Source organism: Sturnira hondurensis, unplaced genomic scaffold (genome assembly GCF_014824575.4).
Source record: "Sturnira hondurensis isolate 20B ecotype Veracruz unplaced genomic scaffold, ASM1482457v3 Scaffold0013299, whole genome shotgun sequence".
NCBI classification, from domain to species: Eukaryota; Metazoa; Chordata; class Mammalia; order Chiroptera; family Phyllostomidae; genus Sturnira; species Sturnira hondurensis.
Window position 1 is genome coordinate 1,857,778 of NW_028085930.1, and position 12,669 is coordinate 1,870,446.

The 12,669-nt window shown below is 32.3% G+C and overlaps 1 protein-coding gene across 2 annotated transcripts in view; it reads left to right on the plus strand.

The window, feature by feature from the left end:
• PIK3CB (phosphatidylinositol-4,5-bisphosphate 3-kinase catalytic subunit beta) overlaps positions 1-12,669 on the plus strand; it is a 134,259-nt gene that overhangs the window by 66,991 nt on the left and 54,599 nt on the right. For both annotated transcript variants that reach the window (XM_037061186.1, XM_037061187.1), the window contains exons 6-10: positions 1,111-1,281; positions 2,075-2,152; positions 6,735-6,986; positions 7,561-7,657; positions 11,089-11,219. In XM_037061186.1, the coding sequence (XP_036917081.1) occupies positions 1,111-1,281; positions 2,075-2,152; positions 6,735-6,986; positions 7,561-7,657; positions 11,089-11,219 (729 nt within the window). The remainder of the gene's footprint in view (positions 1-1,110; positions 1,282-2,074; positions 2,153-6,734; positions 6,987-7,560; positions 7,658-11,088; positions 11,220-12,669) is intronic.

The following is a 12,669-nucleotide window of genomic DNA, read 5'->3' on the forward strand; positions in this document are numbered from 1 at the left end:
AAAATATGTAATGTAGGCAAAGGAATAGGAAGGAAATGGAATGATATCTCTTTCATGTTGAAAAGTTTTAAATGAATACATTTATCATAATATTATGTAATTTTACTTATAGGCCATCCTGGAAATTTTTTTAATTAAAAATATATTTTTAGTAGTTTTAAATTGAATATAATACATTGAATTTCACTTTATATCTGTCTAAGATAGTGTTACTTTTTAGTAATACATTGGATTTTATTCAGTTTGTTAGGAATTTTTGTTAATGTGAATAACCACCCGTTTTTTTAATATACCTCTGGAAAGTCATCCTGGTTTCATGGAAATAAACAGGAAATAAACAGCACATCATGCTGGGATGGCCTCTAGGTTTTCTCTGGGGAAACAGTAATAGTGGCTTGGAGCCCTGTGCTAAAATGGCACCAGGTTTACCTCAGAAATTCGTGGGAAGGTGTGAGTTGGCCACTTGATGACTTAAGAAATGGCTTTGTGGGTACAATTACATGTTCCCTTTTCCTAACTGAGTGAAAGCTTACACTGTGATGTCAATCAATGACATTCAAGTCCTGCCCCTAGAAATGTATGCCTGTTGGCCAGACTGTGAGGTATTGAGTGCAGAAAAGAAAAGACAAAACATTTAGACTGAAGCATGTCTTTCTTCAAGGTTTAAAAAATAATCAGAAAAAAAGTTAGGCAGGTGGATTTAAGTCCAGGTTTTAAAGATACTAGATGTATAACTTAACCTTTCTGATTTTTGTTCTTGAACCTATTAAATGGGGAATAATCGCTCTTACACAGGTTTTGTGAAGATTAGTTATAACGTGTAAGAATTGTCTAGCTCAGTTCTTAGGTACTTAGGCTTACGGTAGCTTTTTTTATGTTGAGATTTTAAATTCTCATATTCTTTTTTTAAATTTAATTCTTGTTCAAGTACAGTTTTCTGTCTTATATTCCCAGCCTTGCCCCCCCCCATTCTCATATTCTTGAAGTCAAGTTGTTTGAAGTATACTTTTATAGGGTATTTTGATACAGTGTTGTTCAGCTTAGTTTTATTCTACTATTGACTTAAGTATTTGCTTGAATATCCTTACCTTGTTGTCTTGCCACTGTTAGTATATCCGGAACTGTGTAATGAACAGGACCTTGCCCCATTTTATGCTTGTGGAATGCTGCAAGATCAAAAAGATGTATGAACAGGAAATGATTGCCATAGAGGCTGCCATAAATCGAAATTCATCTAACTTTCCTCTTCCTTTACCACCAAAGAAAACACGAATTATTTCTGTAAGTTTCATGTGTTAACTTTTGGGAATCCCAAAAGGCATGCGATTTTGTTAAGTTATATGCTTAAGTCTTACACATTAGTATTTGCTCACTTCTCCTTCTGGGAAAACCAATGCACATTTGCCAAATATCCATCACCATTTGTAATTATTGTCTAGCTACTATTGTTTTTCTTTACTCAAGCTATATATAAATGTAAATATGCCATTTATATTTCTGTTGTTCTTTTGGTGCCATAGAAAAATGCCATTAAATTACATATTTTTTTAGATTAGAGCTAAACATAAGACTTAAGTGAGTAATTTGAGACATTGTGGTAAGAAAAGTTAGATGTGCAGAAATAGTTGATTTACTAGTATATTTCATTTTTTATCAGCTTAGCTATGATAAAGTTGTGATGTTAATTTACCTTTCTTATTGAGTACTTTTATACTTTAAGGGTATCAAAGGTATCAAAGGGTATCAAAGTTTTTTTCAGACTCTGAGACATTTGTAAAAGCCAGATACTAAGCTTATGTTTGTGGGAACAGTTAACGTATTTTAAATAGTTATCCATTATTAACAAATTGTATGTTTAAATACTCCTTGATGGTTAAGATGTTATCTGTAATGCTGCCTGTATTTTACTTAGGGGTTATGAAACTTAACTTAATATATGTGACTTTCAGTTGTTAGTTCAAAAGTCTATTTTCATTATTTTACCAGTGGACATCAGAACTGATGAGATGATTTGTTAGCATAAAATATTCATGTCTTTCATTAAAATACTCCATATTTATTTCATTTTTTGCAGCATGTTTGGGAAAATAACAGCCCTTTCCAAATTGTCTTGGTAAAGGGAAATAAACTTAACACAGAAGAAACTGTAAAAGTGAGTACTTGCTAAGGTTTGAATTTGTCGTCTGCTCCATTAATTAGATAACTCACAGATATGCTCAATGAATGTTACATTGCAAGTTAAATTTTACCAATAATAGTCAATTATACCAGATAGAATATAGTAATTTATTACTAGACAGTTAAGAGTTTTTGTTTTAATGTCTTTAAATAGTTGGAGATATAATGGATAGATTGACATTTTCCAGATATACGAGGGGGATCCTCTCCCCCGCCCCCAAATGGAATTATCTTCTGGAGGGAATTATCTTCTTCTAATACAGGCTTCCTCTGCTGGTTGAGTGTTCTAAGAACCCATCTGTATCAGTGCAGCAGCTGATGTTGTTGTGAGAGGCTTCATTTGGCTCAGTGAAGTTTTTTTTGAAGACACTTTCAATGCGTAGTCCATTTCATGACTAGTGGTTTTTGAGCACATCTGCCCACACTGCATGTTGAGTGTTGAGCAGTCAAAAACTGTTTTGAGCAGTGGACAAAATGTCTTGGTAGGTATATTGCATGAAATGGAGAGTACTTTGAAGGTGACTAAAGTTTAAATATGTAAAAATAAATACACAATTTTTCATAAATTCTGGGTTTGGGGGTCCGCCTAGTATATTTATATAAAAGAAATTGCTTTAGAGCAGAATTTTAGCAAATGGAATTTAAATTGAAGCTATAGGTCACATGTTTGTATGCAAGCTTCCTTTTCTTTCTCAGCCTTGCTTAGAGCTGCACCCAGCTCTTGTTTTTTTTCTTTTAAATTTGCTGAACACAGAAAATATAATACCATTTCTTGGAAGAAAATAGATGACTGCATTATAGACCACAAGTTGTTAACACATGGGGTTTATTGCACAACTCCATACAATTAAGTGAAGACTTAAGGCATTTTGTCTCGAAGTATAAAGCATGCATTTACCCCTATTTTCCTTGGCAGGAAGTTAAGTGGATAGTTTTGTGATCCAAGAAAGATTCAGTTAGTTTGAAATGTTCGCTAGTATGACAATATATTCAGGAGCACCTTGCCAAAAATTACCAATAGCTTGTTTTTGTAAATGGACACTAAAGATTCTCTGGGTAGCTGTCATTAAAATGCAGGCTTTTTGTTCTTATATTCTTAGCTAGATTTGAACTTTTAATGAACTTTTAATGTGCTTATGCCAATTAGCTATTTTCTATTTTAGTGGTAATTTTATTGTTTCCTTTCATTTAAATTTTTTAATTAATTTTTTTCAATTATAAAACTATAACATTGTTGCAACAGGTAAAAAAAAGTCTGAATCAGAGTTTTAAAAAAGGTACTGGTGTCGATTACCTGTCTGTTTATCATCATATGGATTTAAGGTTAACTAGTGTTGTGAATGACCCCCATATTTATGCGAATATATAAGCTAGAGTTTTAGTCTTGAATGAGTTTTGGTTGTGTTTATTTTATTGATTGGTTGTTTTGTTAAAAAAGATACTATATACATTATTTTTGATTTATTTACTTTATAAAACATCTTGGACAGTCACACATAGTCACTAGCGTTCCTTGGGTATCTCTAAAGGTAGAAATCATGTAGAGGCAAATCTGTCCTAAAGTCATGTGAAGTATTATATATGTACATGTTTTTTCTATGATTTATATGTGTAGATGTGTAATATATATTGTAAAAATGGGAATTCCTACTTGTTCTTCCCATTTGTATATTACTGTATTTGTCTTCTGTAGGCAATTTATATTATCTAATTCTTTTGTAGTTATAAAGATCAATCAAATTAGCAAATTTTCTAGTCTTTTATTATTATTTAATTTCTTCCTGAAGAAGACCAAAGAAGCCTTCACTACCTGCTTTATTTTTTTTAGTATTACATTTTATTTCTTTGTCAGAGACGTTTTATTTCCATAGGTTTTTCCAAGTTCCATCAGATATTTGAAGCTGGATTGATTCTGTTGTTTGTGGTCATATTTTTAGGAATAATGAATGGACTTTTTTCTTTTTTAAGATTTTATTTATTTTTTAGAGGGGGGAAGGGAGGGAGAAAAAGAGGGAGAGACACATTGATTGGTTGTTTTTTGCACACCCCTTTCAGAGACCAGCCCGCAACCCAGTGTGTGCTCTGACTCTGTCGATATGCTTTCTCTTACTCTGTCTTGGCTGTTAAAAATACTGATAGTGTTAGTATCTCATAGTTTAGATACTTTGAGTATAATAACATAAAGCTAGATACAGAGATTTCCTAAAAGTGCTGTTACATAAATCTTTAAAAAAATTATTCTTACCATATTTTTTACAAACTAAAAGTGAAAGTCCCTAGACTTTTAGTCTAATTTGGGGGAACACAGTGAAATACCATTTAAAGCAGTTTAGAGACATGGACATAAAGGTTGCTTAAGGCTAAGGCTACTCAATCTTGAAACTTAAATGATTGCTTTTAAAAAGTTATACCAAAAGTATTTTCACTTTTATCTATACTTTTATTAAATTGAATGAGTTTTGGATTGATTGTAGAATTTGGTGTTATGTCTGTGTATAGGATCTTGAATTTAGATCACCGAGATATTATGTGGTACTCTCTAGAATAATGATTTTTAAATATTTAAAAATAATATTATAAATTAAGATCCAAGGTTACCAACATTCTTGCTAAGCTACTTACTATAAACTATTTTTATTTATATTCTTTCCTTCACAAGATGAAGATGTGAATGTGTTTTTAATGAGTGTATATAGTATTTTGTTATTTATTGTTTTAAGGTTACATTGCAAATAATTTTCCCCTTCTATGCAAGGCATCATGATGTATTGAAAAGTAAGGGACATAGAGTGCCTTAGTAGATGTTAGTGCCATTCTCATCATGGCAGAAAAAATAGGTGGTTACGGTAAGTTAGATTCTGAGCGAGAATTTTTGTTGAGTTTGATATGGAAAAGACTTGCATAGGTTTGCAACCTGCTAGGGGCTGGGGAAGTAGATTCCTACCTGCCGCCCACACCGCGCGCCCCTCCCCTCCCCCCTCCCCCAGTACAGAGAAGCAAAGGAGTAAGGTCTAAGTACTTTAGGAGTTGGAGCATGGTGGAATAGCCCCTTTCCTATGAAGTTGAGGAGAATGAGGTGTGTGTTTTGATAAAAATTCTCCTGGTAGCCGGAGAGTTTACTGCAGATGTTTTTAATAATCCTTTGTAACCCTTATTACTTTAGTCATTACTGTGTTGTACACAACAGTTTGTATTTGGAGTAAATAATTTTCTTCTGTTAAAAATTTTTTAAGGAAGATTTTGAACATTCATAAAAGTTGGGAGAATAGTGTAATCAACTTCCATGAACCAGTTTCAGTAGTTATTTTGATAGCTTTTTAACAATTTTGCTTTGTAATTTGCTTTTTATTTTTAAAAGATATTTAACCATTCAATCCATTTATGTTTATTTTGCAGAGATTAGATTAATGAATAATACTTATTAAAATAAGCCATTCTTTCCCTGCTACCTTATGAAGTATGTAGTCTACTAGTCTATAGTTTTATTTATTGCTAATATAACATTGTTTTATTTTAATAAAACAATGAGTTTTATTAGTTTTTTAATTAATTTTATTAGTTTTAATAAAACTAATAATTGTGATATATTGTAAATATAATTTAAAAATTGATGCTATGGTCAATATTCAAAAATTTGAATCACTTTTTAAAATGTTTTAATCTCTATAAAGTAGATATTATTATTTTCTCAAAATTAGGATAGTAACTCTTTTAACAAGTCAAACTTTTATTGATAGGCTTTTGTTTAAATTTTAAAACCACATACCTAAAGAATTCCACATAGGTGTCATTTATTCAGTAAATATTTGAGTAACACTGTGTGCTAATGTCACATCTGAATAATTGATGTAAAACATTTGACTTTAATGTTATGTATTTCATTGAGTCAGTGTCTGCTTTTAGTTCTACTTCTACTACTCACACACCTTAATTGGAGATAATTAGATTATGTCTTTAAAAACCACTATATAAATGAATGAATAATATTTGGGGGGACATTTTACGGATCCCTAGTATCATTCTGGATTTGAGTCTTTGGGAAAAAAAGCAAAGAGACAATGATGTGTAGGATAATCATAAGTATGAATAGAATATCTTTAATAGGGTAATCATAAATATGAATAGAATATCTTTGGTTGACTACTTTTAATGACATATTCATAAATTATTCAGAAGTAGAAAGAGACTTTGAAGACATTCTATTTATCCCTTCCTTCTCAAGTGTACAGAAGAGTAAGACAAGACCCCAAGTAAATGAAGTCAATGAGAGTAAGCATGTGATAGTTTTTATAGCTGTCATCTTGGCTCCTTCAGACCTATTTATACCTTTGAGGTCCCTGGCATTTTTTATCTGGTCTACTTAGTAAGTGAAAAATAGGTTAAACCATTTAGTTAATAAAATACTGATTAATTACAGTCTCGTGCTTTGTGTCCAGACAATCTTTTCTGGAGTCGATGTGCTGCTTCTCCCAGTATATGTTTATTCCCCCAAATTAGGATGTGTCAGTGGTTCGATACTCATGATTCTGTATTTATTTTTGTCTCCTTTCTTTCAGGTTCATGTCAGGGCTGGCCTTTTTCATGGTACTGAACTTCTGTGTAAAACCATTGTAAGCTCAGAGATATCAGGGAAAAATGATCATATTTGGAATGAACCACTGGAATTTGATATTAATACTTGTGACCTGCCACGAATGGCAAGATTATGTTTTGCTGTTTATGCAGTTTTGGATAAAGTAAAAACGAAGAAATCGACTAAAACCATTAATGCCTCTAAATATCAGACCATCAGGAAATCTGGGAAAGTGGTAATTACCTAATAACTTCTGAAAAATTAAAAATGGAGTAACTTAATGGAATTATATTAAAATGGAAGACATTATATTATACATTACATTATAATACATTATACATTACAATACATTACATTATATTGTAATACCTTTTGACATAACCGAGTAATCTAAGTGAAGTTATATCATATAACTTTGGTACCTAAGAACTGATTTCACAAAGGCAATAAATCTCCCTTTTTATATTCTTCTCAGTCATTTCTCTTTTGGCAAATTTATTTTAGTAAATGTCATACGACAAGTGCTTTATTATAAATGTTATACTTTTTAGAAGGTACAGGTGAAAAAGAGTGAAGGAATTTTAAAAATTATTGGTCCACAGTCTCTTAACTAAAATTTCAGCTGCCACATGTGTTTGAGAATTCAGAATTTTGTGCATTTTTGAAACATCATAGATCGCACTTCACTTAGCAGACCTTGTGGGGTCTGGGGCTCATCTGTAATCAAACGTATGAGTATCTAGAATTATATGAACATTCACATTAAATTCATTCTTAGTATATTTATGCAACGGTATCTTTTTCAACAGCATTATCCTGTAGCATGGGTAAATACGATGGTTTTTGACTTTAAAGGACAGTTGAGATCTGGAGACGTAATATTGCACAGCTGGTCTTCATTTCCTGGTAAGATTTACTTCCTAATTCTTAGTGTTAAAGAGTAACTTTTGGCACAGTGGACTTGATAATGTTTCCTTTCAGTATAGTAAAGAAACTATCATTTTATGTCTTTTTGTTTATTTTAAAACAAATTTCTATAGATTATTTTAATGTATTCCAGTGATTTGTACCTGCATATATTATTATTTTAATGAATGTGTTCTCACTGTAAACATTTTATATATATAGGTTTTTTAGAATTTCTCTTAGGAGACAATGTCTTTTATAACATTGTTTTTTTCTTTATTATTCCTACTTGTACTAAATTTTTATACTGATAGATGGAACATTCACTAATATGGGAAGACTAATAAAAAAGGTTTAGCCTGAAATATGAGCTAAGAAGAGCACCTTTTACATGCCTATATTTTTCAAATACAGTTTAACGTACCCCTATAAGATGGATGGTTTTATCTCCATTTTACAGATAAGGAAAGTAAACCTTTGTCAGTCTTACATAATTCATTCATATCTAGGGTTTGTACAGAAGACTGCTTGGCTCTTTCCATTACTCTGGACTCTTTCCCAGGTGTGCACTTTTTAGTGTAGAACTTGTGTTATCCTAGTGAGTATTTTTCTGTCTTCATAGATATTTAGTAAAAGTTTGAACTAACTTGCATTTTTAAATTATTTTGTGGGTGACAGACTTATGAAATGTTCATGTATTAGTTACTATGTGAGAAATAGTTTTTGGATACACACATAATTGTTTTGGACATAAATTACAATTATTTACGACATGTTTTTACAATTTATGTGTATGCATATTGTTACTCCTATCCTTTCCTGCATATACCTCCAATAATTTTTACTAATCACATTACTCTCCAAATATAGGGGGGCAGTGATGTACACATTTCTTAAGAGGAACTAGAGTTTCACATTTAGAATAAAAATTAAGCATTTCAGTAATACGCTTTTTTGTAAATCTTAATTTAGACTTACACATGTTCTCTAGAATCATCAAGCAACTTGACTGGTATTTGCAGAAAAATTTTTGGTGGTATTAACTTGGCATACCATGATCTTAGCTTTATCTCTGACAAAATATAAGATGAAAAATAATAAGCGAACACATTTGCACTGCATGTATCAGCTGTAGAATTGTCACGTTTATCCCCTGTAGGAGCAAGCCAGAAATGAGCTACAAGTAATCTATTATCTAGAGTTCTTAGCTCACCAATAATCATATTTATTGATTGTTTTTATGTCTTTCCAGAATTTTTTATGTATATACTAGGAAATATAAAAGTAGATTTCTATTTTTCTCTCTATTCTTCCATAAAATAGCATATTCTGTTGAGTGTTCTGTTCTTTGCCCTTTCAACCTTTTCTCTCTACTCCAAGTGCTGCTGCTTCTTTTTAAAGCAGAGTTATCTTTTGATAGTTTTAATAGTTCTGAGGAATAACCTTGCTTATATACAGGTATATATTAAGCTAAATCCCAAGAACTGGCTTTTTTGAGTCAAAGAATAAATACATTTGTGATGTTGATAATCATAAATTGCTGTCTTAGAGATTATATCAATGTGTGCTCTGCATTTGTAATATATTAGAGTGCCTTTTTTGTGATTTTTTTTTTTTAATCCTCACCTGGGTACATGTCCATTGATTTAGGGGGTGGGGCAGGAGGGAGAGAAGTGCGTGTGGAGAGAAGCATCAATGCCAAAGAAACATTTGATAGGCTGCCGTCTGTATGTGCTCCAATCAGGAATTGAATCTGAAACTTCTAGGCATGCGCCCTCACTGGGGATCAAAGTCACAACCCTTTGGTACGTAGGACAATGCTCCAACCAATTAAGTGACCCAGCCAGGGGTTTGTGATCACTTTTAAGTATGGTTACCTTCATAAAGTGTGGGGCTGATAAGAATACTAAAATGCGCCCTGCCTGTTGTAGCTCAGTGGACTGAGTGTCAGACTGCGAAGCAAAGGGTCGCTAGTCTGAATCCCAGTCAGGGTGCATGCCTGGGTTGCAGGCCTGGTCCCCAGTAGGGGGCGCATGAGAGGCAACCACAAATTGATATTTCTCTCCTCTTTCTCTCTCCCCCTCTCTCTAAAAACAAATAAATAAAATATTTTTAAAAAAGTATACTAAAGGCCCTGGCTGGTGTAGCTCAGTGGATTGAGCGTGGGCCTGCAAACCAGACAATCTTGGTTTGATTCCCAGTCAGGGCACATGCCTGGGTTGCAGGCCGGTTCCCAGGAGGGGACTCACGAGAGGCAACCGTACATTGATATTTCTCTCCCTCTCTCCTTCCCTTTCCCTCTGAAGATAAATAAATAAAATATATTTTTAAAAAAGAATACTAAAATGCTCCATTTGACTTTAGATAGGTTGCATTTGGTGGGACAATTCAGTGTAATGCTATTAGTTATCAAATATAGGATCATAATTTGTAGAGAAGGCAGCTTTAGAGGTATATAAATTTATAAGAATTGCTTCAATCCAGTTAAAATGGAATCTGAGATTGAGAGAGTGTTAAAAAAGATGAGCAAAGAATTAAGTAGCTGAAACTTGTAAATTTTTTAAAGATTTTCTAGTTTTGGGAGATAATTCCGATTGTGCATACTGTCTTTTCATTGGACCTAGACATATACTTTTTCAGGAAATACCGAGAAAATAACTTAAAAATCAATATAAGAAAAGAATTGTAGACTGAGGGCACTTTTGGTTGTAGTGCTTTGTTCTCTCATCTTGGGTTTCATCTCTCTTCAACAGTTCACTCATCTGCGAAATAAAAAAGTTACATGAACTCCAGTATTTTATGACAACACTGAAATTCTAAGGTTCCCATGCACAGTTTTGTGAATGGACAGTGTTTAGAGTGGTAGAGAAGAGGAAGGAGTGTCTTGAAAGTAGCAGGTGGTGAGGTTAAAGGAGTACCACTTGAATGGAGTATTATAAAAACTACCAGAAAAGGTGTTTAACTGTACCAGAAGCTTGAGATAATTGAGGAGTGTTACATTTGTCAAAGAATGTCATTGATGACTTTGAATATCATCAGTTTGAGTACTGTGCTGACCATAGAAATCAGATTACATGTGATTAAGAAATCTGTAGTGTTGAAATAATGAATCCTATGGGCCACCTGATTTTGATGTAGGGGGAGCAGTTTGAAGTAAGTTTTTTTCCTAATTGATAATACTTACCAAATTGAAGAAAGGGTGAGGTAGCTGTTAATTTTTGTTAATTTTCTCACTTAAAAATGTATGTAAACTCAGATTCAAATTTTGTGCTAAGCATTAACAGAAAATTAGAGGCTTACTGTTAAAATTGTCAAACTTCCTTAGGTGGCACACTTTTAAAATAATTTTTATGGCTGGAATCCCTTCAAGTTTTATTTTATTTTAGTTGTAAAAGTATTTTTTGAGAATTAAAATTGTTTGCATGTTTTAGATGAACTTGAAGAAATGTTGAATCCAATGGGAACTGTTCAAACAAATCCATACACTGAAAATGCAACAGCCTTGCATATCAAATTCCCAGAGAATAAAAAACAGCCTTATTATTACCCTCCCTTTGACAAGGTAAGCTAATTTTTTAAAGGACTGTACTATACATGGAATAATTGAATTATTAATTTCTGGCTCTATGTGTTTATGGTGAAGCTCTGTATATCTAATTCTATTCCTGTTTCAAAATGTCACATAAATTGACAGCTTTTTGACAGGTTCAGTGCAAAGACCACTGTGCTGGGAGCCAACTCTATTTAGTTCTGGCTTTGTCACTGATCAAGTGAGATATGTTATCTTTGGAGTTCCGATTCCTCATTTATAAAATGAGGAAATCATTAATTGTTCTCAGATATTTTTCAAATTAAAAGGTCTGTAAATGTGTTTATATGTAATTCTGAACAGTGAAATATGCCAGCATGTTGGTTCCGAGATTAAAGACGTAATCACTGCTGTGTTAGAGTTGGTATTAAAAGAAAACATGGTTTATGTTGAATATTAAAGTAAGTAGGACTTCCTAAAGTACTGTTATTTGAATCTATAGCAAGGACTTCTATTTCTAAATGTATCCCCTTAGTATAAAGCTGCATGTCTTGGGGAGGTAAGGAAACTATCTCTAGCCCTATAATAGGGCTAGATAATTTATATGCTGAGAGAGCTTAGCTGTCATGTTTTATCTTCAGGTTTGGCATTTTTGTTTCAGGTATAATTGAGGCTGATTTTTATGATGCAGTCCTTGAGCAAATTCTCAAATAATAATGTTTCTTTTATTTCCTTAATCCATTTGAGAACCACTTACCTTTAAACAATGATGTTACACTAAATAGCATTTAAATTAATCCACATGTAAAATTAATTGTGTTCTAATTTTCAACACTACCAGACCTGTAGAGAGTAGATTTTAAAAATAGTATGTAAATTAAATTTATGTAACTTAATGTTTCTTTTTTAACTTGCATTTTAGTTGAATTTTTATCCATCTAAAAAGTAACTTTTATTTCAAATCCCTGTAAAATGTTTTTCTGACCAGTAATGTTTTGTGATTATTGTGGTAGAAATCCCAAATACATCAAGAGCGCCATACCTTTTTGTACATTGAGTAAAGAAAGATACATTTTGACTCATCCATTACATTCATGCCATGCCTCTATTCTTTGGAATAGGAATAGTGGTCCTATCTGTGCCAATTTTTGTGCTCAGTTATGTTTTGTTTGGCAATCAGTTATACTTATTTTGGAATTAGCTGAGATGCTTTTTGAAGCATTTTTACAAATACAATATCTTGTGCAAATATGAATATTTTTAATCTGATATTTCAAGGGAAGTCTAGTTTTTTAAGAATGTTTTATTTCAACATTGCTTAAGTTATCTTCAGCCAATCACTGAACTTTCCTTTGCCTTTGAAGATCAACTTGGGATGAAGATTTTAGTCTTTAAATGTCTGACTAGGTTTACATTTACTGGGTTTCCTTTAATAGTACAGATTTTATATGATCACTGTAAACACCAAATCAAATAATAATGA